Raw genomic sequence first — 24217 nt, 5'->3', positions numbered from 1 at the left:
GTCACCTTTGACTGGACTTAACCGTCCAGGGGCCCTTTGCCTTTTTTACTTTTGGTAACAGCCCTTTCAAAAAGGGCGTAAAAGCAAACTGCTCTAAGTTAAAGAAACCCCAAATGCCTGGGAAACAGAAATGCTTTTGCCTGGCCCATTAAAGGACAGAAATGAGGTCTCAATAGGGAGGGAATTATGTGCCATCCCTGGAAAACATCCTTATAGAATGGCACACTTTGAGCTTATAATACTGAAATGTTGTTAAGAAGCAGACGATGAGACGAATTATCTTTTAAGCAGTGAACCAAATCAGAAATAATTTAACTTGCTGTGCAGATGAACCTCATGACAACTAACCCCTGCATGATTCAAGATTGCAAGAGACCTCCCTCCCTCCCCCCTCCCTCCCTCCCTCCCTCTCTCCAATCACAGCCAGTAGGAGGTTAAAAATCAATCCCTCCATCAAACTACAATTTCATCAGCTAAGGGAAATCTTCCAGGGCTCAAGAATGACTTTTCCCCCTCTCATACCTGAAGTCATAGAGTGAGAGCTATTATCCAAGGGCCTCTTGCTTGCCACACAACTCTACAAATCCACATTTAAACCTTCACCTGATTAGTTTGAAGAAATCAATTGCGGTTCTCCAAGTACAATGTCATTACATTCATTACAGTCATGCATGAGATCAAGAATGGATAGCTTAGCAGATAATTAATAGTGTGAGCTCTTGACGCCAGGAGAATGGACCTTGTTGGCATTATGAATTGAGAAAATGGGCCTGCACAGGCTGTGTTCCTAAACACACTGATATATATATATATATATATATATATATATATATATATATATATATATATGCTTTCGTAGATTTTCACGGGTACAGGAATGTAGGTTTTGGTGTCCTCGGGTGTCTTCCCGTGTAAAAGTTGGGGTGTCTAGGCGACGTTTCGACGAGGTCTCACTCGTCATCTTCAGGCTGGTGCTTTCGGCTTCTTGTTACTGGAACAGAGCAGGATCTCAGTGTTTGAGTTCCTATAAATACTGTTGAGGGGGTGTGGTGTATAGCCTCCAATGTTCTGGGCAGAGGGGAAGTTCCCAGGCTAGTGTGCCTTTTCTTCTTTTGTTCCTTAATTACTTGAGGGATATCTTGAGTGATTTCTTGAGTGATATCCTGAGTACCACTTAGGTGGGTACTCAGGATATCACTCAAGAAATCACTCAAGATATCCCTCAAGTAATTAAGGAACAAAAGAAGAAAAGGCACACTAGCCTGGGAACTTCCCCTCTGCCCAGAACATTGGAGGCTATACACCACACCCCCTCAACAGTATTTATAGGAACTCAAACACTGAGATCCTGCTCTGTTCCAGTAACAAGAAGCCGAAAGCACCAGCCTGAAGATGACGAGTGAGACCTCGTCGAAACGTCGCCTAGACACCCCAACTTTTACACGGGAAGACACCCGAGGACACCAAAACATACATATATATATATATATATATATATATATATATATATATATATATATATATATAAAGATTTTCTTTGTTAATGACCACTCACATTATAAAGAACTTATATCCCACCTATGCTCCGCAGCCAGAAGCCTCATAGCCAGACACTCGAGAGACCTGTCAGGAGTGAACATGGTCCAATGGTAGCAAATTGTTTGGGAAACAACCATAGAAAAGCTAACCAATAGACTGAAACTGACACGGGGACAAATAGAAGAGGCCTTCACCCTATTATGGCTTCCCTTTATAACATACACAGCCCAACAAGACAGCAGTAGGAACCCACTGACAGCACACAAAACACACTGACTTATGAGGATGCTTGGTTTTGGTTTTGCTACAGTTCCGCTTGTGTAATACTGATATTTCAGGCTGGAAGCTGATGGAGAGGACCAAGGGGATGGCTCAGGAGGTGAGTGAAATAGCTCTGCATGCCTCACAAGGCTATTACTCAATCACCATGTAATAAAACCCACTGGTAGGGACATACCAATATTTCAGCCATACTCCCGCTGTTGACTTCAGCAGGAGACAGAAAAGTCATTTTAAAAAGAGCTGCATGTGATCTTTGAAATACGGCCAGCTAGGGACATAAGAAGGCATCATCTTCAGTTCTGTCCTGTCTTCACTGCAATCAGCACTGTTTCCATTCTGCTGTGGTCAAATACTACATTATTCACCTTGCTTGTCATTATGTTATTCCATCCCATTAATTTCAATACAAAGTGGGGGAGGAAAGATATACTCAATTATGTATCATTTGCAGAATGAAAGCAACAACTTATTGATTTCCATTCTGGTCATGGGACAAATAAGTGAACATGGGCGATTTCTGTTTTTGTTGAAATGTTCCAATATGCCTACAACTCACATGAATGGCATCCATTAGACCACAGGTGACAGGAAGACAAAGAGGTAAAGAGTAAGTCTAGGTGAGTATGAGTTTGTACTGGAGCATGGACAAAGGTCTGGCAGAGATCTAGAGCAAATAGCAAGAGCAGGGGTTGAGAGGCAGAGGCTATGTATCAACCCAAAAGGCCAGCAACCAGAATCAGGGAGCAAGAATGGTCAGAAAAAGGCCCTTCAGGACCCTGGACAGGTCCTAGGGAAGAGACAACTTGTTTCAACAAGTCCTGGAAGCAAGCTGAACTTTAGTGGTGGTGTATTTGTGGTCCTCCAGGTCATTCCTGACAATGGGCCAAGCTTATGGGGCAAGTGGGGTGTTGGCATCAGAGAAGATTCTCCATCCCTGGCTTATATGGTACCTGACTGTTAGTAGTGAAAGTGGCAAATTTAAAAAATGCATGGTCCCTTCATGACAGTCACAGCCATGCCCCTTCTAAGATTATACAACCTTCTAAGATTATGCAACAATAACAATAATTTGGATTGTGCTACCTTTCAACTAGGTCTACCATTTTCTGTGCACATTCACCAGCAAATTATTTGGAGTGCTCTAATATCTTCTCCCAGAGAGACTTAAATTGTTTTTTCCTTGAAGTTCGTATGTAACAGAACTTGCACACCATTCTTTTGCAACTAAAGCACGCTGTGTTTTCAGTGTTCCTAAATCCTTAGCTTTGGAGTACACAGGACAACTCCTCTGCATTTGTCAAACACACCTTCTCCAGAGTGATGCTATGAGCTGATCCTCAGCAGCTAACTCACCTTCTTTCACTCTGGCTTCGAACAGCAAAAAGGGAGAAAAAAGTTCTTCTCAGTGGCTATAAAGCTCCCTTTTGATGCTGACTGGATGGCTCTAGGACACTGGAGACAGGGACTCTACCAGGACCCTGATGTAGAAATAGTAACAGGTTGTTTACCCCCTGCAAGCCCATACCACTACAACTCGGCTGACTGCCTTTCCTATGTCCCACCTATTTGCTGGAGTTCTTTAAAGGGCCAGCCCTCTGCCCTGGAACCGGACGCTCTCTCACCTCTCTCTGTTAGATGTCACTGGACATGATGCTTACAGTGCTGAGCAGCTTGGCATGTGAGGCCCTTGGAGATGAAGATGCTAGATCTGGCTTGGGAGCCTCAGGTTTGGGGCTGAGGCTGGATAGATATGGTACCTAGGCTTCTGGACTCAGGCTGAAGGACAAGGGCTGGACCGCAATGGTGCTTTCACACAGCTGTCAACATTTCCTCTTTCTAAGAAGCAAGCAGTTGACTCTGTCTAGACTAACTTGATTGATTCACAGATTTCTCATGTCCCCTATGGAACTGTGCCATGTGAATTGCAGCGTAATTGGTCCAAAGGGGGCCTCTGCAGCTGCAGTGTAAAAAAGGGTCTGTCTGGAAGAGACAGAACAGTCAGACACAGAATGAGGAAGCCTCTCTGCCAAATCACAGATGCATCTACACAACAAAAAAAGATGAGTTTTCTAAAGCTTAATAGTCATGGTTTCCTCTAGTGATTCCAGGTGAGATGCTGCAAATTCTGTTTGAGATGTCTAGCACAACTCACATATTCATGGTTCTCAGCAGGATATCCTGGGAGGAAGGAATAACTACTGACATTGGTATAAATGTGCAGCATAGATCCATCTTTGTTCTCCCTCCCTCTCCCTCTTTCCCAGCCCCTTTAAGAAAACTCAGTAACTCACTTAGAGACAAGTGAAAATGCTTCAGAGCAGATGGCTGGGCAAGGGACCAATCTGATGGCTATGCGCCCAAGGGCCGCTGGGTAATGGACCCTAATGACAGTGTCAAAGGCGGTGGCTATGGTGTTGACATCCCCTTGCTTAGAGCTCTGGTCACCACTTCCTGTATCCAAAATGTTGCCTCCATGAAGCACCAAGAGCAGGACATGGATCTTGCTTGGCTGCACTAGTGGAGGCACAACCTCATCCTGAAAGAGAAAACAAGAAACACAAGACTAGTTTATAATGGCAGATTTTTAAATATGCTTCATAAATAAAAACAGAGCATTACTTAGGCCCCCAGGGACATACGCCTCTATATGGTGAGGCTACCTTGTTACCCTGTGGCTCTTGCTTCCCAAATGTCCCTTTGTGGAATCTATTTTATTATGATGTCTGCATAATAACTGCAATACTGTGCCCCACACAATCATTATTCATTGTTTCTTTATTGTTAGCCTTGTCTGTACGCTGTTGTATTGAAAACCCAATAAACACTTCTTCTTCTCTTAAGTGCTTCCTGAAGAAGAAGAGGAGTTTGGATTTGATATCCCGCTTTATCACTACCCGGAGGAATCTCAAAGCGGCTAACATTCTCCTTTCCCTTCCTCCCCCACAACAAACACCCTGTGAGGTGAGTGAGGCTGAGAGACTTGTGACTAGCCCAAGGTCACCCAGCAGCTGCATGTGGAGGAGCGGAGACGCAAACCCGGTTCACCAGATTACGAGTCTACCGCTCTTAACCACTACACCACACTGGCTCTCCTGCTGCAGAACAATTAATTATCAATTGACCAGAAACTTTTAGACTGTACAATATTATAGATAAGCAGGGTGGTTGAAATAGTCAAAGGCCCTGTTATTACTGGAAGAATCCAGCAGCACCAACAGTAGATGTTTGGACACTCTAAATGGCTGCACTTGCAGTATGTGAGATGATGATATATAAACAAAGGGATAAGCTGGAACAGTTACACAAAACATGAATTTCCTGGACCTCTTTCAATTCCTGATTGCTTTTATGTTCTGTTTGATGTATCCCTCTGCCTTAATTGTACACTGTGATTCTGCACGTTTACTCTCCTTTATAATTAAGCATCAGCGCACCATAAAAGCTGACGTTCTCATGCAACACAATGTTATTGCCAGGAGGGAAGACGAAAAGGGCAATGGCATTGCAAGTTGATTATGAAATTCAATAAAGTTTAAATTTTAAAAATTAGGTTATCAAGCTGGTATGTTTTCATCCCCTAGGAAGTCAATGGCCTTAAGAACAGAGGAGGCAACAACTTCTTTGCACTGAGGTTTACTTCAAAAACCCATTGTCAAAGCGGAGCCTGCAGGACAACCCTGACAGAAAAAGAAAGCAGCCCATTTCTGTGCCCAGGATTTGGGGGTTTTCATTGAATCCACCCTGGATCCAGCACTACCTCTCATTGCTGGTGGATCCCTTGAATTCCTTCTAAACTTGCTCAGGGTAAAGAAATAGGTTTTCAATGAAGACACTGGCTGTGTACACACTGCTGGCTGAAAGAGCAGCTAGGTCGTTCTCTTTCCCAGCAATTTAGACAGGAGCTGGTTTAAGGGGGAAATGCATCAAAATGCAGTACAGTGGTGCCTCGCAAGACGAAATTAATCCGTTCCGTGAGGCTCTTCGTGTAGCGGTTTTTTCGTCTTGCGAAGCAAGCCCATTGACAGCTTAGCGGATTAGCGCTACAGCTGTCAAGCGGCTTCCAGCGATCAGCTGTTAAGCGGCTTATCAGCGGAACAGCTGATAAGCGGCTTAGCGGCTTAAGAAAAGGGCGAAAAAAGCGGAAAACCCCTGCGGGGGGATGCAAGATTTTTTTCGTCTTGCGAAGCAACCCCATAGGGGAATTCGTTTTACGAAGCGCCTCCAAAACGGAAAACCCTTTCGTCTAGCGGGTTTTTCGTCTTGCGAGGCGTTCGTCTTGCGGGGCACCACTGTATTTCCTAACAACAGGATAGATACAGATAATGGATAACGCCATACATACACCACTTCCCAGACCTGCGGTGGGCATGCACAGCATGCAGAGTAAACCAGAGTGTGCATACGCCCACTATCAGTTTCTGGTGCTTTTCCATCAAAGCAAGGGTGGGGTGGCCAGTGTCTTAAATTCTCAGAGATCACAGTACTCAGTGGCTACTATTCTAAGGGCAGGAACAATTTATATCCTATGTATAATGTTGTAAAGTTCTGTAATAAAATTGGCATGAACCAGCAGCTTCAAGAATGTGGAGCACGTCCCCATGGCAATGCAGCAATGTATATGTGTGCGGGGGGGGGGGGGGCAGGATTGAGGGTTGAATGTGTTCCCTAATAGATCCCTACCACCACCAAGAGGCAGACTGCAAGTGATATATGATACAAAAAGAGTAAGGAATGTTTCTTTTCCTTGCAGGGGAAACCAGACAAAAGTGTGAATTGCACTGTGGTTAGATCAATTCAAGAGTCATATCTGGCCACAGGCTTCAGGTAGATTCCAGATTTTGTTGCCAGATCACAGCTGTAGGTATGGAGTGTTTCCGCTCAGAGGGACAAACGTGGATATAGACAACACATAAAAGCTGCACCTTTAAAAAATATAAGCCGGAAAAGGGAATTTATTTAGACACTGTACCTCAATGATGCTTAGCCTTTCCACGCTGGATCCAACATGGTACTCTGCTGCTGATTCAAGACATGGATCATCTGGAAGGAAAGACGTATGGTCATATGAATTTGGGTTCTTTCCTCCACAGACCATGAGACATTCTAATACTTCCCAAGGTTTAGTACTTTTCTTCCTTCTTCCCCACCCCTTTCTCTGTCCCCTTGCACCACAGTGCAGCTGCGCATGCCCTCCTTTTCTGTTGCTTTTTTCAGTCCATTGTGTTCCTGTGCACTTGCACACAATATGTTTTCTGGAACCCCCAAAGGGGTGTGCAACAAGTGAAAAATAAACTGTACTTTAAAGGTAAAGGGACCCCTGACATTAGGTCCAGTCGCGGACGACTCTGGGGTTGCGGCGCTCATCTCACTTACTGGCTGTGGGAGCCAGCGTACAGCTTCCGGGTCATGTGGTCAGCATGACTAAGCTGCTTCTGGTGAACCAGAGCAGCGCATGGAAACGCTGTTTACCTTCCCGCCGAAGCAGTACCTATTTATCTACTTGCACTTTGATGTGCTTTCGAACTACTAGGTTGGCAGGAGCAGGGACCGAGCAACGGGAGCCCACCCCATCGTGGGAATTCAAACCGCCGACCTTCTGATCGGCAAGCCCTAGGCTCTGTGGTTTAACCCACAACGCCACCCGCATCCCAAGACTGTACTTTAATTGCCATTAAAGAAAGACCACCCATACAGACCATAATGTAGAACATTCGAGGTGGCAGTAGCACAAGGCACTGACTGCCCCTGCAGTGAAGGAAAGGGGTTAATTTGGATGATGCACATTCCCGCATCATCCCCAATGCTTGCATTGTGGTTTCACATCCAACACACATTGGCACTGGAAAGGGAAAAAGGGAAACTGCTTTCGCTCACATATACCTAGCTGTTCACAATGCCCGTATGAGCACAGGAAGGGGACACCTAAGAAAAAATAGCATGGGGCAGGGAACCAGAAGTGCACAGCAACGGGCTCAGGGGAAAACTGGCAAATTTTACTCAAGGTGTGGGTGGAGACAGAAGGGGTGGAGGGGAAAGTGGAACACCCACAACATTGTGCCACAAGGAAAAGTGTTTATCGTTCAGTTTTTTTATATATACCCAAAGACCTTCACAATAAACAAAGATGGCAAATCACACATCAAATGTCTATAAAAATCTACAGCATAAAAGTCTATAGCACAAAAGTTTACAGCATAAAAATTTAAAATTACACAGCATTATCAGATCTGGAACAAAGCTTCTTAGCCGCCAGAGCAAATTTGGTTACCAGATGTATAATTTGTAGATGTTTATCAGCTATGAGTTCCACTATCACTTCCTGACAACCAATAAAGAATAGACACAAGGAAAAGTGTGTATTTCTCTGTTCAGGAGTAAAAAAGAAAAAGAAAAAAAGAAGGGGAATTAATTTCTATTTGGGTTTTAAGTAGCCTTTCGTTTGTTCTGATGCAATGGTAAAAAGCAGGGGGCATGTTGCGTTTCTGTGTCAGGATATAAATGAAAAGCTTTTGGACCAGTTCTATTGTTCCAGTGCAAATTCTAAGTAAGTGCAGGACGAATGGAAGCATGGACAGGCCCCAACAGTGCACAACTACACTGCAGGCCTTACTCTGGTTTTCTACCTGTCCCCCTCCACCACCACCCCAAAAACCCTGGGAAGGTAACAGCCTCATTCACTATAGAAGAATGGCTGAAAAATAACTGGACTTGGCTAAGATGGCTAAGCTAACATGTTTTAATTAGAGAAATGTTTTTGTACACGTTGGAAGCCGCCCAGAGTGACAGGAGCAACCCAGTCAGATGGGTGGGATACAAATAATAAAATTATTATTATCATTATTAAAGGACCCGTCTTCTATTATTCACCTAAGAGTACAGCCATTCAGTGGCATAACTGTACAATACTCTCAGCTGCATCCCATTCCACACACAAAAATTACCTGGTACTTCTTCAGATTCTGGAGTTTCGATCTTATCCATGAGATCGTTTGAACTCCATTTGGTAATTTCTTTTGGGAACACCTCTTCATTCTCAGACAAGTCCTCTTTAAAGAGAGAGAAGAGAACAATTAGGTTCATAAATACAGACACAGAATATGGTGTCATGTGGTCTTTGTTAACACTGTGCCAGCTCTTAACAGCTGGAGGCTAGAAGGGCAGACATGGAGAGCTGGTGCTAAGAAAATCCACAGCAGTTCATAAGGCAGGGAAATCAAGAGGCTTTGAAAAATAAATCACAGAAAAAAGCCTTATCAGTTTCAAACACAAACAGGCGTTAACAGAGAATTTAAGGGCAATCGCTTTAAGCCATGTATTGACAAAGCAGAATCTTAACTATGGTTAATGTTGGGAGTGGTTTTTTGAGCTGCTTTGGAACTGCTATTGTTACACTATGTATTGCTTTGTGCTGTATTTTCTGTTTTATTAATTTGTATGTAGCCATTTTACTGCATTTTAAAATTAAAAATTGAAAAGAAAAAAAGAGAGAAAACCTGCTCCAATTCAGCAGCAATGAGCAGGTTTTTCTAGGGGAAAGCAGCAAGACAAGTAGAAGTGTGGATGAACCCAAAGTCACAAGAGCGGCAAGCAGAGGTGTGAGGGGGCAAATGGTGGCGAGATGGGGGAGTGGCATGGGGCGTTTAGAAATAAAGCATTGGTCTCTACGGGGACTCTCCTACCCACCAGTTTACCGAGGGTACTGTGCCTTTCTGGAACAGGTTTGGGGGAGGGAATGAGAGGTTGAAGTGACAGGTGGCCTTTCAAGCCTTTGAACACAGGTAGCCCTGCTCCTGAGCACAGCCAGTAGCTTCGCACATGGAGCTTCAGATTCTGATGAAAACTGATTTGGCTCCAATTCCCATCAGCCCCAACCAGTACAGCCAATAATTAAGAAGGATGGGAGTTACAGTCCAACAATACCTGAAGAGCATCAGGTTGGGGAAGGAGGTTTTAGACAACACCGAGCTAGATAAACCAATAGTCTGACTTAATTTAAGGCAGATCCCTATGTTCCTGTTGTCCTTATAATACATCTGATAGCAACTGTGCACATGGAGAATAGATAAATGGATTGCACCTCCAACAAGGCTATTGACTCCTGAAAGAGAAGCTAGACAATTGAACTCTCTTCCTGTTTACCAATTAATTAACCAGCTAAAATAAAGATTACAAATGCAAGCAACTGCTGAAGTCTTTGCACTGGGGAAAATAACTCTTTCTCTGGGATAATGCCAAAGATAAATCATTAAATAGTCAGAACAGGGTTCAATGAAAAGATGATAAAGCTTGCCTACATCAGTACACTGGTGTCAATCACCCTTCTCACGGCTATGATTAACAACGTGCATATTTCTAATCTGCAATTAATGAAAGTATTGCACCAATTAATCCAACAAAGCTGGTGCATCTGTCGAATGTCATACACAGGGTGCGGGGAGTATGCATTGTCAAAACCGTAAAGAACGAAGAGGAGTGAATTTACATTCCAGGCTTGTCCCTGCTACTTTATCTAAATATTGAACCCAGTTGCTTAGAAGGCTTAATTACAGCTCTCTCACTGCTGCTTACCATGATCACTGAATGGCTTCTTGCTCCCATTATTTGCATTTTTATGGAACAGTTATTCAGTGTTAATAATTCGGTTTGTCATACTTTGCCAGCAACTGAGAACATGTGAGAAGTCTTGCAATATATATATATGATCTTCTCCTTTTGTGAGAAGATAATGCAATCCTCATGCCTCTAATAAAAACAGCTAGAATATGTCTAGGATAATATTTGTTATGTGCCCACTTTCTTTCAAGAAGCTCATGGAAACAGTACACAATGAATTTTGCATGTGACCTCCTAGTGTAAAGGGGCTGCCCCCTCCCATCTTTACTCAGCTTCAGAAACAGACATCTACATTAAGATGCCTTATAGGGCAGTTATGCCTGGCTCCTCCGGGGTCTTTTTGGGGACCTATTATATTCCCCAGAAACAACTTCAGAGGCTTGGGCAATTGAAGCCCCTTGTGGATCACTTCCAGGAGCCCTGTTTATTGAGCATTCATCCTGATGAGACAACACTGGCTACTTATTGAGCATTCGTTTGATTTGTTTGCAGGGAGGTAAGACTACATTGCCTCAAGCAAATGTTATTCTTCAATTCCCAGTGCATTTTCCCATCACTTTCCTTATTGCAAAAAGTCTGTGTTGGTTTTTCTTTTGTTTTTTTTAACAAAGAGAGAGTTTGTAGCACAAGAGCTCCAAATAAGCTTTAATTGCACATCCTGAATTTCCTGTCACATGAAAGAATTCCATCTGCATAACTGTGACAGCCTGGAAGTGCCATACACAGAGAGGGAGTTGCAGGGTCTATAATAATGCTGGATTCATGGTTATGGGTATGGAGTACATGATCTTGTAAGGTTGAATTAGGAGACTAGAAATAATTAATAAGGCACAAAGGTGTGGATTTAAAATTAGAGTCACTTTATTAAATACAATGGCTGTTATGATCTGCAAAGGGAAATGTGCAGGAAATATAAACTATCAGGCTCCTATACCTGTCATTGCTGTGACAGCCTACACTTAAGGGAGGAAAGGTGGTTTTAAATGCACCCCTCCCCTCAAGCCCATGTTAATCTACATCCACTTGGGGCACCCCAATACATCCTTCATATTGTGCTTTCATGATCATTTGTGCTCGTGAAGGTATTGAGACAGTTATGCATAATCTCACTTTCAATACTGTTTGCACCTGCAAAAGTTTTGGGGTGGACTTACTGTTTGGTTTGCACTAAGTGTATGCCTTCCTACTGGAATTCTGTAACTTTTCATACCCCAGGTGTTCCAGTCCCATCCCATCCCCACACCACACATAGTGCAAGAGTGTCCCTCCAAAAAGTAATAATGCAATAAAATTGAGGAAACTTTGCAGAATAACTAATAAAGCAGAATGATGTGTAGACAGTCTAGTATAAATCTACCACTAATGCACTATTAGGGAAGCAGGTGGTGCTGTGGTCTAAACCACTGAGCCTAGTGCTTGCTGATCGGAAGGTCGGCAATTGAAATCCCCGTGACGGGGTGAGCTCCTGTTGCTCGGTCCCAGCTCCTGCCAACCTAGCAATTCAAAAGCACGTCAAAGTGCAAATAGATAAATAGGTACTGCTCTGGCAGGAAGGTAAACGGCATTTCCATGCACTGCTCTGGTTTTGCCAGAAGCGGCTTAGGCATGCTGGCCACATCGCCCGGAAAAACTGTATGCAGACAAACGTTGGCTCCCTCGGCCAGTAAAGCGAGATGAGCGCCGCAACCCCAGAGTCGTTCGTGACTGGACTTAACTGTCAGGGGTCCTTTACCTTTTTTTAAATGCACTATTATTATGTCAACGACATGTTGAAGAATGCAGGAACCATGTTCAAATCCATATCCCATTGTTCTTCAACCTTGGGTCCCCTGATGTTGTTGGACTGCAATTTTCATCATCCCTGACAATTGGCTAAGCTGGATGGAGATGATGGTTGTTGTAACCCAACAGCAACTGGGGGAACCAAAGTTCAAGAACACTGCCTTATTCTATACAGGGTGTGAGAAGTCACAAGACAGCCTTCAGCATGTTACATGTATTTCCACGGCTTGTAATGCTCATCTCAAAGAAGAGTTCTGCATTAGGAACCCTGAATTCTTCTCTGGTTTGGATTTTAAACCACAAAACTATATTCAGCAAGACCTCTCTTGTTCCTTCTCCCTGTGACTGGGGTGCTGCTGCCATTGGCCAGGAAGTGGGTTCCACAGGGAGGGGGGGTTGGAGGAAGAGTGGGTAGCTGGGTTAAAGAGAGGGAGGCTGGGTGGGAGAGAGCCTTTTTCAGTGTTTACGTTACATTAGCTAGGGAGCAGATGAAGCTATTTCACAATTTTTGGAGAAATACTGAGGCTTACGTCCGAGCCAATTCAATGTTGGGCAGTCACAGGCAAGTCACTCACATTCCTCCAACATCTCAATCTCAAATCACCTCAAATGGGAATAAACATGGCCCATGCATTGAGAACAGGGCCCCTCTACTTTTGAGAGCAGCAACAAAGAGGACAGATGCCACTTCTCCCTCTAGTATAGAACTGAAAAGCTTCCTTCAATGTACCTATCAAGAGTGCCTGGGATGTTTTTTAAAAAAGCAAAACCCCATGCACAATTGCTGAGGAGTTCCACTGAATTCAGCAGGGCTGACTTCCAGGTAAATATGCACGGGATCAGGTTGTTAAAATCTGTAAAGCATTTTCAAGTGAAAAAAGTGGTTGACAGAACAGAAATAAGATCGTTACTCTGTGTCACTATAATGCTATACTAAACCTATGATTATCTGAACATTCTGGAAGTATTCCAGACCAATTAGAACATAGAATGTTCCCTTGCAAATATAAATTACAATTACATTTATCCAAACGGTTGAGATGGGGGAGTCCAAAACATTAGGATAATCAGTTGTCTCGATATGAGAATGCTATTGAGCAATGATATGTGGTTTCACCAAAGAGGCTCTGAAGAGGCTCTCGTTGGTTCAGTTTTGCTAGTTCAAGAGATGTGCCTGCTGTATCATGATCAAGACGTTCTGAAGGGTAGAAACTCAAAAACAAGACTTCCCTGCTCTCAAGAATCCCACTCAATACTCAAGTATAGAAGATTGGTGGACTTCATCCAGGGACATCTTAGGGCAAAGACAAATGCAGTGCTTGCAGAGCAGTGAACAGAAAAACACAAGAGGAGTCCTATTGGTTCAAACCAAAGGGTCATGCATTCTGGCAACCTGTTTCACCCAAGGACCCATCAAATGCCTCTGCAAAGACTAGAAGCAGGGCATGAAGGCAACAGCATTCTCCTGCTGTTGTTCTCCAGCATCTGGTATTCAGTGACACACTGTCTCTGAATAATAATAATAATAATAATAACAACAACAAGAAGAACAGTAACAATAATAAGACATTTTAGTTGCTTGTTACCTGAAGGTCTCCAAGTGACTTACAACACATAAAAAACTTAAATATAAATACATTTATAGCATAAAAACAATCTACTGTATTTCCATTATTAAAGCCAGCTAAGCTGGTTGCCATCATTGCACCTTGTGGCAGTGGGGCTGGTTTGGAAGTACCCTTGGGGAAAACGTGTGTTAAGGAGACAACCTTCATCCAAAAGCAGGTAAAGAATGTAAAACAACAACAACAACCCTTCAGTCAATATGAACCAACAAAATATGAAAGCTATATAACAACCCAACCTATTGAACTACATTTGGTTTACACTTTTACACTTATACTGTACCTTGGACTCAACTAGATTGTGATTTATATGCGTTGTATGTGCGATACAACATTGTACCATCAGATGGCGATGAGGAGCCCCATTTTTCTCTACAGTACCTGTTTTCCCTGTTTAAATTTACAACACATTTTACTGAAACGCTTCTTTGATGTGTCTAGATCCAGCCCTTATTGTTCCGAAGAGCTTCAGTAGGAATCTACGGGGTTATCTTTTGTATCCTTAGGACAATCCTAAGAGGCATGCTTGGCCTGACACTTTCAGACTGCAAGCTTCCTGGCAGGGTCTTATAGTTTTTAACTGTTATTGTACAGCAGCCACTGTTTCAGGCACTTTTACAAAGAAAGTGATGCTAAGGAGGAGAGACAGCAATTGATCCAAGGCCACCTAACTGAGGAGATCTGAATCCATGCCTTCCTGCTCCAAATAGTCTAATGACTGTACCGGACAACACTATCTCTAAAAAATAATATTTCTTGTCATCTATCTAAGCCAACAACAACAAGGTGTCATCAAGTTACACTGAAGCAGACAAGCTGTTTATTACAGCCACACCTTTTCTGTCTGTCTGTCTGTCTGTCTGTCTGTCTGTCTGTCTGTCTGTCTGTCATGCTGCATATCCTCCTTCCTCCCTTCCCCACACTATCACTTCCAGGGAAACATAGTGTTTCATAGGCTGCAAGCACGTCATAGCTATGGTAAATCATTAGGTATGGTAGATGAACTCACTTCAGGGAACAGACTTTGGGGCACCATTAACGGGCAGCAAATTATTAATGATTAAAAAAACATTTTACTATATTTTTACCACCAGGGGTGGGGAGGGTGGGTGCAGATGAGTGGGTCACTTCAGCTAGTAAACAAATGCATGTCTAAACTCAGAAGATGCATCTGGATGAACCTGAAAAGTGTCCACAATAACATAGAAAGGGTGGAGTGAGGAAAGTCCAGGCCTTCCATCTGGAGCGATGCTTCATCAGAGAAAGGACAGCTTCTCTCTCATGCAAATGGCTGCACATATACACCATGGCACTCACACACCCGTTAACACAGCTTAGCAGCTGCTCTTTCTATGCCCCACCTACCGTGTGCATCAAAGAATTCGTCGTCGGAGCTCTCGTCTGAATCTCTTGCAATGCTCTGCATTCTCCACTCCGATATGCTATGGCGCGAGGGGCTTGCTAGGAGAAACAGAATGGATTTGTGCAATCAGCGATGCTTAGGAAAAAGCAAGGGAGGTCCTATCATGCCCTCTGTGGCAGAGGCACACTTCGGTGGTCTTGGTGGAAATGTGTCCCCTAAGTGGGGCACACAGCAGACCCAATGATGCCAGTGTGATATCAAACTTTCCTCCCTTAGTCCTGCATAGTTTATGATTTTTAAAACCCATCGCCGAGACGCCACAGCAGTCTGCAAGCCTCTGCTGCTGTTTCCAAAGAGCAGCTATCTATTTATAAGCATCGGAAGGATGTGTAAAATCATTTCTGTTTTACAGGTTTGCAATTAAAAAAAGGAAGCTGCCTGATTATACATGATCTTCTTCTCAAAAATCACAAGGACTGCAAAAGAAATATCTTTTATCAGGAAAACAGATATTCACAATGGTATCTGCAAGCTTTTGAGTCACAAAAGACTCTTCCTCACACTGAATATTGAAAAATAAAAAGACAGAAGGAGAGAAGGGAAAGGGCAATGCTAGGACTGATGTTAGACCACATGTCAAAGTATTTACACTTTAAACTCCAGCTGTTGAGTCTTGACTGAGGCCGTATTTTATGGCTTTCTGTGGCAGTTGCCTCTATGAACCAAGCTGTTTGTTGGTAGTGGCATGCAACCAGGTGAAGAGCACTCTCTTTGAATCACCACATTTTAGTGGCAAAAGGCAAGGTGGTTTCTCTACACAGTGAGATGCAAAAGAGATGAACAGGCATGTGCAACTTAAAGTGACCTCTGTGGGGGTTGCTGTGCAGTTTGTGCCACCCATGAAAAGTGCTCACTGGCCACCATGGAGTGTTTCTCCTCCAGGATTTTGGAAACTCTCCTCAGGCAAAGCATTCCCAGTGGTCCAATTAAAACAGAAGAAGCAAACCGAGCATGCTCTTGCACTGCCCCTGACATCTTGGGTGCTACTTAGTTGTGCCCCCCCCCCGGCAGTTAGCTGTTTTATGGAAAGGCAAATTTGGCTGCTACAATCAGGAGCAGAAGAGCAGAAGAGCAGTGGGCAGCTCCAGTGGTTAAAGAAAGCTTAATTGCGTTCTGCTGTCAGTCCACTCAAAATTACCCTCTCTGTGGGAGCCCTATAACTTTCTCCCTGCAGGGACAGAACCAGCTTGAGTGTGGTTTTGAGTGGACAAATGGACGGAAGGAAAGGGCTAGCATCTCCTTTTCCTACTCCTGATGCCTACCTCTGAGACAGCTTTCAATAAAAACCACCACCAAAATAAACAAACCAACTCCAAATCCATCAGGAGTAATAAAAATAAAAAGCAAGCACTGGCTTGTAGGAATATTGAGAAATCTTTCAGTTTCACTTTCCTAGTTTCTGATGCTTCCATAGTTAAATTCAATTCTCCACATCTCTGCAGCAATTTGTGAATTCTTCAGCATTTTAATGTGAATTTCTCCCAACGTACAAATTTTTTTACACTGTTTTGACCAATACACACTTTTGCAAGCAATTTGACCTAATATAAAGCATTTCTGTATGTTATTTGCACTAATATGAACATTTTAAATCCACCCCCCCCCCAATATTTGCAGTTTTATACATACTATTTGGTTGGAGAACTGCATTGCAAAATTCAGAGAAGAGCAAATTTTGAACGATAGCTATGTTTTGGTTTGCATATTGATCCGAGAAGTACAGATTAGATTATTTCTGATTAAAATGCAAGCAAAACAGAATTTCTCATCCACCCCTATTGACATAACACTTAGAGTTTGGCCCCAAGGATGGCAGTGCTATTGTGCTGCTGGACATTTCGCCAGAGCCCTTATCTGACCTCAGCTCTCCCCTGAGGAAACCCTGGTTTTGTTCCCCTTTTCCTTTATCCCCACATAGTGAAGGTTGGCATTGCTGGGTAACAGACACTAGAGAATCCACACTAAATGCTACAACCACATATAATCTAATAAAGGCAGCCAAATAGCTTTTAGCGTATTAAACTCACATGGATCCACCCAGAAGACATGTAGTGGTTCACGTTAAATGACATACCAGCAAGAAAAACCCATTTATTATTGTATCACCAGAAGGCAGCCAAAAGTGCTGGGTAATAATATATTATTATTATTATTATTATTATTATTATTATTATTATTATTGCCCCGCCCATCTGGCTGAGTTTCCCCAGCCACTCTGGGCGGCTCCCAATCGAGTGTTAAAAACAATACAGCATTAAATATTAAAAACTTCCCTAAACAGGGCTGCCTTCAGATGACTTTTAAAAATAGGATAGCTGCTTATTTCCTTGACATCTGATGGGAGGGAGTTCCACAGTGCAGGCGCCACTACCGAGAAGGCCCTCTGTCTGGTTCCAATGGCTTTGGATTCTACTTTTACTAATTGTCATGTAGAAAGGCCACTGCTGTAACACTCCCACCCCGCCACTGGATCAACTGCGTAGCTAATTATGGCTTCAGCATTCACTCTGTCACCCCTGACTATTCCACCCCATTCCTTTAGGAATAAGGGAGCCAAGTGATTGACAGCACACAGCTAAACCACACTGGACTGACGTCAAAGGCCCTCGCATAACAGCTGCTAAAAATAGAAGAGATAATAATACAGGCGTGCGTGCGACAAGGGTCCCCGCTTACACCAGGGGTCTCGCTTACACAGCAGAAGACTGATCGAGCCCTCATGCAGGAGACAAAAGAAGCCGCTTTCATCTCATCTGTATCAGCAGGAAACTTGAGGAGCAGCTCCCTTGGTGGTCATGCATGCAAATGTGTGGCCATCTCCTAAAAAAGCTGAGGAGATTTAAAAAGACTCTCATGATGTGCTTCCCTAACTTGACTCACTGCAATTTGCTTCTCTCACGAGCCAGATCCAGTCTGATGGGGGCGCCTGGCTAGCAACAAGGCCACGATGCAGAGGGGTGTGCTGGATATGCTCATGGCTTAGCTCTGCCAAGAGTCAGGTGGAGGATCGCTGGGCCTTCTGGGAGTGGGTTGTCAGGACAGTCCTGTAGTGAACATCCTGCTCTGTGCGTATGAGATTCCATGCAGCTTTCTGCATGCATGCAACTGTGGAAAATGACCGACCGCTGGGTACCAAAGCCAGTGCTTCTCAAAAATGCTGAGCCAGAGCTCCACTTTTTAAATGTGTTGTTCCTGGACTCAGCACCACAGATGAGTGTGCAGAGGCCCTTGTGTGCAATTGCAGTCCTCTGTGGTGCACAAAGATCTGTGATCAGGAGCACTAACCTAAAACTGATTTTAAAAGTGGAATGGAACAAATAACAAATGGAACAAATAACTCCCCCCCCCCATTCTAGAACTAAGCACAGAGAAGCATCCTAAGAGCAAAACAACAGCTCTTTGTTCCAAATCAGGGTGATATGAAGAGGCAGTGGAAGAAAAGTTGCCCCACAAATCCACCGTAGATTAGTATGGTCTTCTCTAAGGGACGATTCATTCCAATCACACATTGGAATGGGAGAAGGCTCCAGTTGACTCAGGATCCTATCTCATCTTTAAATTGTCTCTTTCTCCCCCTCCAGTGAGCACAGAAATGCTCCCTTGCAAGACCAGGTTTGCAACGCAGTTTGAGCTCCATTTTATTAATTTATAATCCTTGGAGAGAAAATTGGGGGGGCGGTAGGTTTGATACTGAAAACACCTTAATGTATAAACATGGTGCGGTACCTTTGCTATGGTCACTGGATTCCAAAGAGCTCCAAAACAGGGGATTAAAGGATCCAAGCAATAACAGAGCCTCTTGGATGAGTGCCGCTTGTTTTATGTCTAGCATTTCACATTAGACAAGCACATGTCCAGGAAAAGCACATCGCTTGAGGCAGTCATGCCACAGCAGAAGTTTCCATGCCTAGTAAATCACTAAGCATTTCTATTGCTCCTACCCATCACCCACACTTTCCAGTGTACAACCCTGCTCCTCTTGCCAGATAGAGAATGTGCCCTGACAAAACCCTGATGCCACGAAGCTATGGCTGTCACACAATTAAAGTAATCTTAGCTGATGAATCATATTAGTAGGTTAATCAATTAATTGATTAAATCTGCATACATTTGCACATAAGGGGGGGAAACACAGCAGTTCTAAAGAAAGCCGAGAGCTGTTGCCCTCCGTTTCTGCTTGCATTCAGTCTTCCCATGGGCACCTGGTTGGACACTGTGAGAAGGGAGGACTGGACTTGATGGGCCCTTGGCCTGATCCAGCAGGGCTCTTCTAATGTCCTTTGTGATAAGAGGTATATTTTAGTTTTATGGTCATCACATCTTAGAAGAGGCATTCCCCATTATGTCTCATATCACAGAATGCCCCTTCTAAGACAGCGCTTGCCACCTACAGTTTTTATAAGTACTGGAATGCAAAATAAGCTTGAAAACATTAATGTCAGTTGCCTGACTAACCAGGGACACTTCTTTAGACAAACAAATTGACTTTGGCTGACAAAACAAAGCAACCCTAAAAGAAGCACTTGGCATATCTGGATTCCTCTGTGTTCTAGTGGTGGAAAAAAGACTGGTGGTTTCAAAAAGTGATAGCTACAGAGCAAGTATGAGAAACTTGTGACCCTCCAGATATTGTTAGGTTATCATCCCTCACCATTGGCCATGATGGCTGGGACTAAGGATCTGTACATTTTGGTTTTCTCGGTGTCTCATTTTCACAGTCTCAAATCCAGTTCTCTACAATTTGCAAATTCTTTTTTTTTAAAATTCCTCATAAAAATTCCTCAGCATTTTAGTCCAAAACCCTCCTAATAAACACATTTTTATATGCAATTCTGACTAATGGACATGTTTTTGCAAGCAATTTCCCCCTAATATTTGAATGTTGAATGAATAACATTCATATTTGAATGTTATTTCAAATAATATCTTCATTTTCATGCAAAACTGTCCTCTAATATATGACTTTTTTGAACATTGTTTGGGGAATTACAGTGTGAATGTTGAAGGATAGGTGTTTTTCAGTTTGTATATTGTTTCAGAAAGTGCAGATGTTATAGGATCAGCTTTAAATTCTTCCTGAATTATTTTTTCCTGCATTCTGATCTGTGACTAATGAGAACCGGTGTCCAATAACATCTGGAGGGCCACAGGTTCCCTACCCTTGATTCAGTGCCATGATTGTCCAGTCTGGACACTCACCCTGTTATACTTCTGCTTCATACGGTATGTGTTTTTGCAGTGTTTAAAAGATTTGTTTGACCAGATCTTTAGCAGACAGGCAAAAGAACCAACTGTACACTATAGACCATGATAGCTCTATTATACAGTCCATATGGGGGAGGGGGGCAAATCCACTACTGTCTCACAATGAAGGATGGCTGGAAAAGAACACCAACAAGGAAGGGAACCTGACCCGCTGGAACATTTTCTTGGCCTATAGCTTTTCAAAGGAACGAAACACCTCTAGGTTGTAAACCTATAAAGAATTCATACTGATGTCAGTCAGGGAGTATAACATTTCTTCAGAATAGAATCAGCTTCTACTGAACTAAAAGGAAACTCTCTCAGGAATGCCTGCTATGCTCTACAAGGGCTATTTCTGTGGCATGTCCACATGGAAACGTCTTCCATTCACTGTTTGAAGACCACATCAGGAATGCAAGAATGTTCGTTTTGGGTTGGGATAAACCCAGACTTGGTTAAAGCAAATGTCCTATCTGGGTCTTCAGAAGCAGGTATACTTTGGAGAGCATGGCCTACTGGTTTCATCAGAGCTGGGCTTGGATCTTGGAATTGTGGGATCAAATCCTATCTCTTCCAGGGTCACTATATAAAGCATATCTCCACTGAAGGAAAACAGGGTCGGTAGTCAATTGCTTCCCAACAAACTGCAGTAATTTGAGGGGGTGAATGGCTAGGAATTAGTGATTGGAAGAAACTGATTCAGTTCTCATTTAAAGCCAAATTTATCAAATCTGTACTTTCCAAACAATATGAAAACTGAAACACAGCCATTCTACATAATTTGAACTTATCTGAATTTTTCGATGAAGTTCTCCAACCAATCAAGTTTCACAACAAAGCACACACCAGGCAGAAATGAACATACAAATCAATGCTGAGGGATTTGGAGGAAAGGAACTGTAATAGGCAGGACGATTCCATAATGCTTCCTCTAGCAGGAAACCAGCCATTAACACCTTACAGAGAGGGAACTAGTCAGTGGTGGCCCTCGGCTCATTTTGGTGGTGGATAGAGGCTGGAGTGTGACAGCTTCTAGCACCCCACCCACCACAACACACAAGCAGGTGCTGTGGCACTGCACTGCATCACTCTTTCAGTTTTATGCCACAACCAAACGCTATGACTCTGTACATCAACCTTCAGAAGTTGTCAGCTACATACTCTGTTCCTTTTGAAACTAACCAGGTGGGTGTGACTCACCTCCTCTTTTTGAAGAGGACTTGGAAGACGTCGACCACTGCTTGGTCAGCACTCTCCCCGGCAAGGCTTCACCGATATTGCTAGCAGTGTCCACCGCCTCGGTGGATGGAGATATGGCCTTTGTTTCCGTATCATTCTCATCCAGAGGGTCTTTGGGAAGGTGCTGCTCCAGCTCGCTCTCATTGCAGCTGAACTGGGCCATCTTCTGCGCCAGCATCAGTTGTGCCTCCTTTTCCAGCTGCCGGATGTCCTCAATGGTAAGCCCGTACCATTCATCCTGCCAGCACCAAGCTTGCCTGTGGGCCCGAACCATCACCTTCCGCAAGCCTTGGGGTTGGAGACAGGGAGACACAAAAATTTTCAGCAAGCCACTGATCTAGCTAATAAGAACACACATTAGGGGGCATCACCACATTTCAACCCATTGTTGATCAACAAAAGCTTCAGTGCTACACTTGGACGCTGATTACTATACATACCCAGATCTCCCCTCCTGGAATTCTGGACTTAGGAAGGTTTATGTTTTTCTTAATAAATCTTGAATGCCTCCATAACATTCTGTAAGCTAGACCTCTGCTCAACATATGGCCTAGAGTTCTAGCCTTGGCTTTCCGCCCCTGGGGTTCTGCAAGGACTCTTTGATGTATTTGAGGACATAAAGTTGCAATGCAGTCTCCAGGGCTGGCCCTACCATTAGGCAGAGTGAGATGGCCACTCCCAGTGCTGGGTGCTGGGGTGTGTGGGGCAGCGGAAATGTGTTGGAAGCCAGAGCTTGCCTTGTATGTGTAAGCTAGATGCTGCCCTCAGGTGTGGTGGATAAAGGTGTCTTATCACCAATGTTGAAATAAAGTTAAATTGCTAGCCTGGCTGTATGTGGAATGGGTGTGTGTTTCTACTTATCTTTAATCTCAGGCAACAAAATGTATTTGGCCAGTCCTTGCATTCTCCCATCCAAGCAATGACCAGAAACTACTTAGTTTCCATAAGGCTGCCATGTCATGTGCCTTCAGATCATGCCCTGAACGAGTTCATGCAGATTTAACTGGAACTTTGTTCTTGGGCTTAGCTCTGGTCTGGCTCCGGGGCCAAGCCCTGCCAGCACCCTCCTAACACAAGCCTTTGGTAGGAAGGTGTGGTCTATGGGTGAGCCCAGGGACAACAAACACAGTGGCCCTCCAAATTGAGTTCAATTCCCATCAGCCTCAGGCAGGTTTTCAAGATTCTTCCATAATGTCAGCCTCTTAATGGCTGAGCCAGGAGCAAATATGCTGAGCAGAGCTCAAGGAGTTAAAAACTTACCAACATCATGAATGAAGCGCTCAATTTTAGACTGCATCCCCCAATATCTGAATTCCACCTTGCACAGCTTGTATGCACACATCATAGGGTATCTCCCAGGGTTGTTCTTGTGCTCTTTGATCCAGTCTTCTGACAGAGGACCCCTTGTGGTCTTCACTGATTTATATAGCTTTGGATCTTCTTCTGATTTGTATTCGTGTGGAGGGATGGGATCTTTAACAATATCAATGGGATCTAAGTCCAGAAAAGTAGTTTAAACAAAAACATTGAAGTGCATGGAACTCTAAACATAATTTCATCAAAGCTTTGTTTTGTTTTGATAACTGTTTAGACTTAAACAACTGGTATTTAAACACTTTACACAAGTGAGTCAGAGGCTGGCGTTTCCTTTCTCTGAAGAAGTCTCAAAGAGAAACTTTACTCCAGATGTGTGTGTGTGTGTGTGTGTGTGTGTGAAGCAGGCAATCAGAGAATTCTCTGTACGATTTGACCACAACATCTCTTCTGAAAAATGCTATGTCTCAGAGGTTTAAATCATAGAACAAACAAATTGGCTACATCAATATCAATTGACCATTTTCTTATGTGGTTGTAGAATACAGACGATTTAAACTGGAGTTCCACAAGTTTCTACAGTATGAAGGTCAAACAGACCGAAAACAACATGTTGTTGCTCATGTGCACCAAGAATCATTCATATAGGTCAGGACTTGTAGGACATTAACAGCAGGTTGAAATTTAGGGTTTAGAAATATCAGAAGCTGCCTTAGTCAGACTATTGATCCATCTACTGTAGTATTGGCTACATCAGCTGTCCCCAACTTGGTGCTCTCCAGATGTTGTTCCTGACCTTTGAGCATGCTGGTTGGGGCTGGTGAGAGCTGGAGTCCAAAACATCTGGAAGGCATCGGGTTGGTGAAGGTTGTATAGAACAGCTTGGGAGCTGCTTCCTTGTGGGAAGTAATGACTGTTAAAGTGGTATAAAAGTACCTTAAATGTACAGTGTGAATATGACCTTATTATTTACTGTAGGTGTGGAGAACCCTTGGTCCTTCAGCTATTACTAGACTCCAATTCCCATCAGTCCCAGCCATCACAGCCAATGGTCAGGGGAGGATGATTTAACAGAAGGAAGGGAAGCATCTAAATTTTCTGCATTAGACACAAAGCAGCTGGCAGCCCCACAGACAGTGCAGACACACTGTTTTGT

The 24217-nt window shown here is 43.4% G+C and overlaps 1 protein-coding gene across 9 annotated transcripts in view; it reads right to left on the bottom strand.

Annotated features, from left to right (window-relative positions):
* The window catches only part of PITPNM2 (phosphatidylinositol transfer protein membrane associated 2), a 176416-nt gene that overhangs the window by 45445 nt on the left and 106754 nt on the right, over nucleotides 1-24217 (bottom strand). For all 9 annotated transcript variants that reach the window (XM_081893196.1, XM_081893195.1, XM_081893198.1 and 6 more), the window contains 6 exons: nucleotides 23008-23241; nucleotides 21709-22035; nucleotides 15207-15302; nucleotides 8763-8867; nucleotides 6791-6861; nucleotides 4113-4357 (listed from right to left, as the gene is read on the bottom strand). In XM_081893196.1, coding sequence (XP_081749322.1) covers nucleotides 4113-4357; nucleotides 6791-6861; nucleotides 8763-8867; nucleotides 15207-15302; nucleotides 21709-22035; nucleotides 23008-23241 — 1078 coding nt within the window. The remainder of the gene's footprint in view (nucleotides 1-4112; nucleotides 4358-6790; nucleotides 6862-8762; nucleotides 8868-15206; nucleotides 15303-21708; nucleotides 22036-23007; nucleotides 23242-24217) is intronic.

Source organism: Podarcis melisellensis, assembly GCF_964234715.1.
Source record: "Podarcis melisellensis genome assembly, chromosome: 16".
NCBI classification, from domain to species: domain Eukaryota; kingdom Metazoa; phylum Chordata; class Lepidosauria; order Squamata; family Lacertidae; genus Podarcis; species Podarcis melisellensis.
Note: the sequence above shows the minus strand (reverse complement) of the source record. Positions and strands in the feature narration are given on the sequence as shown.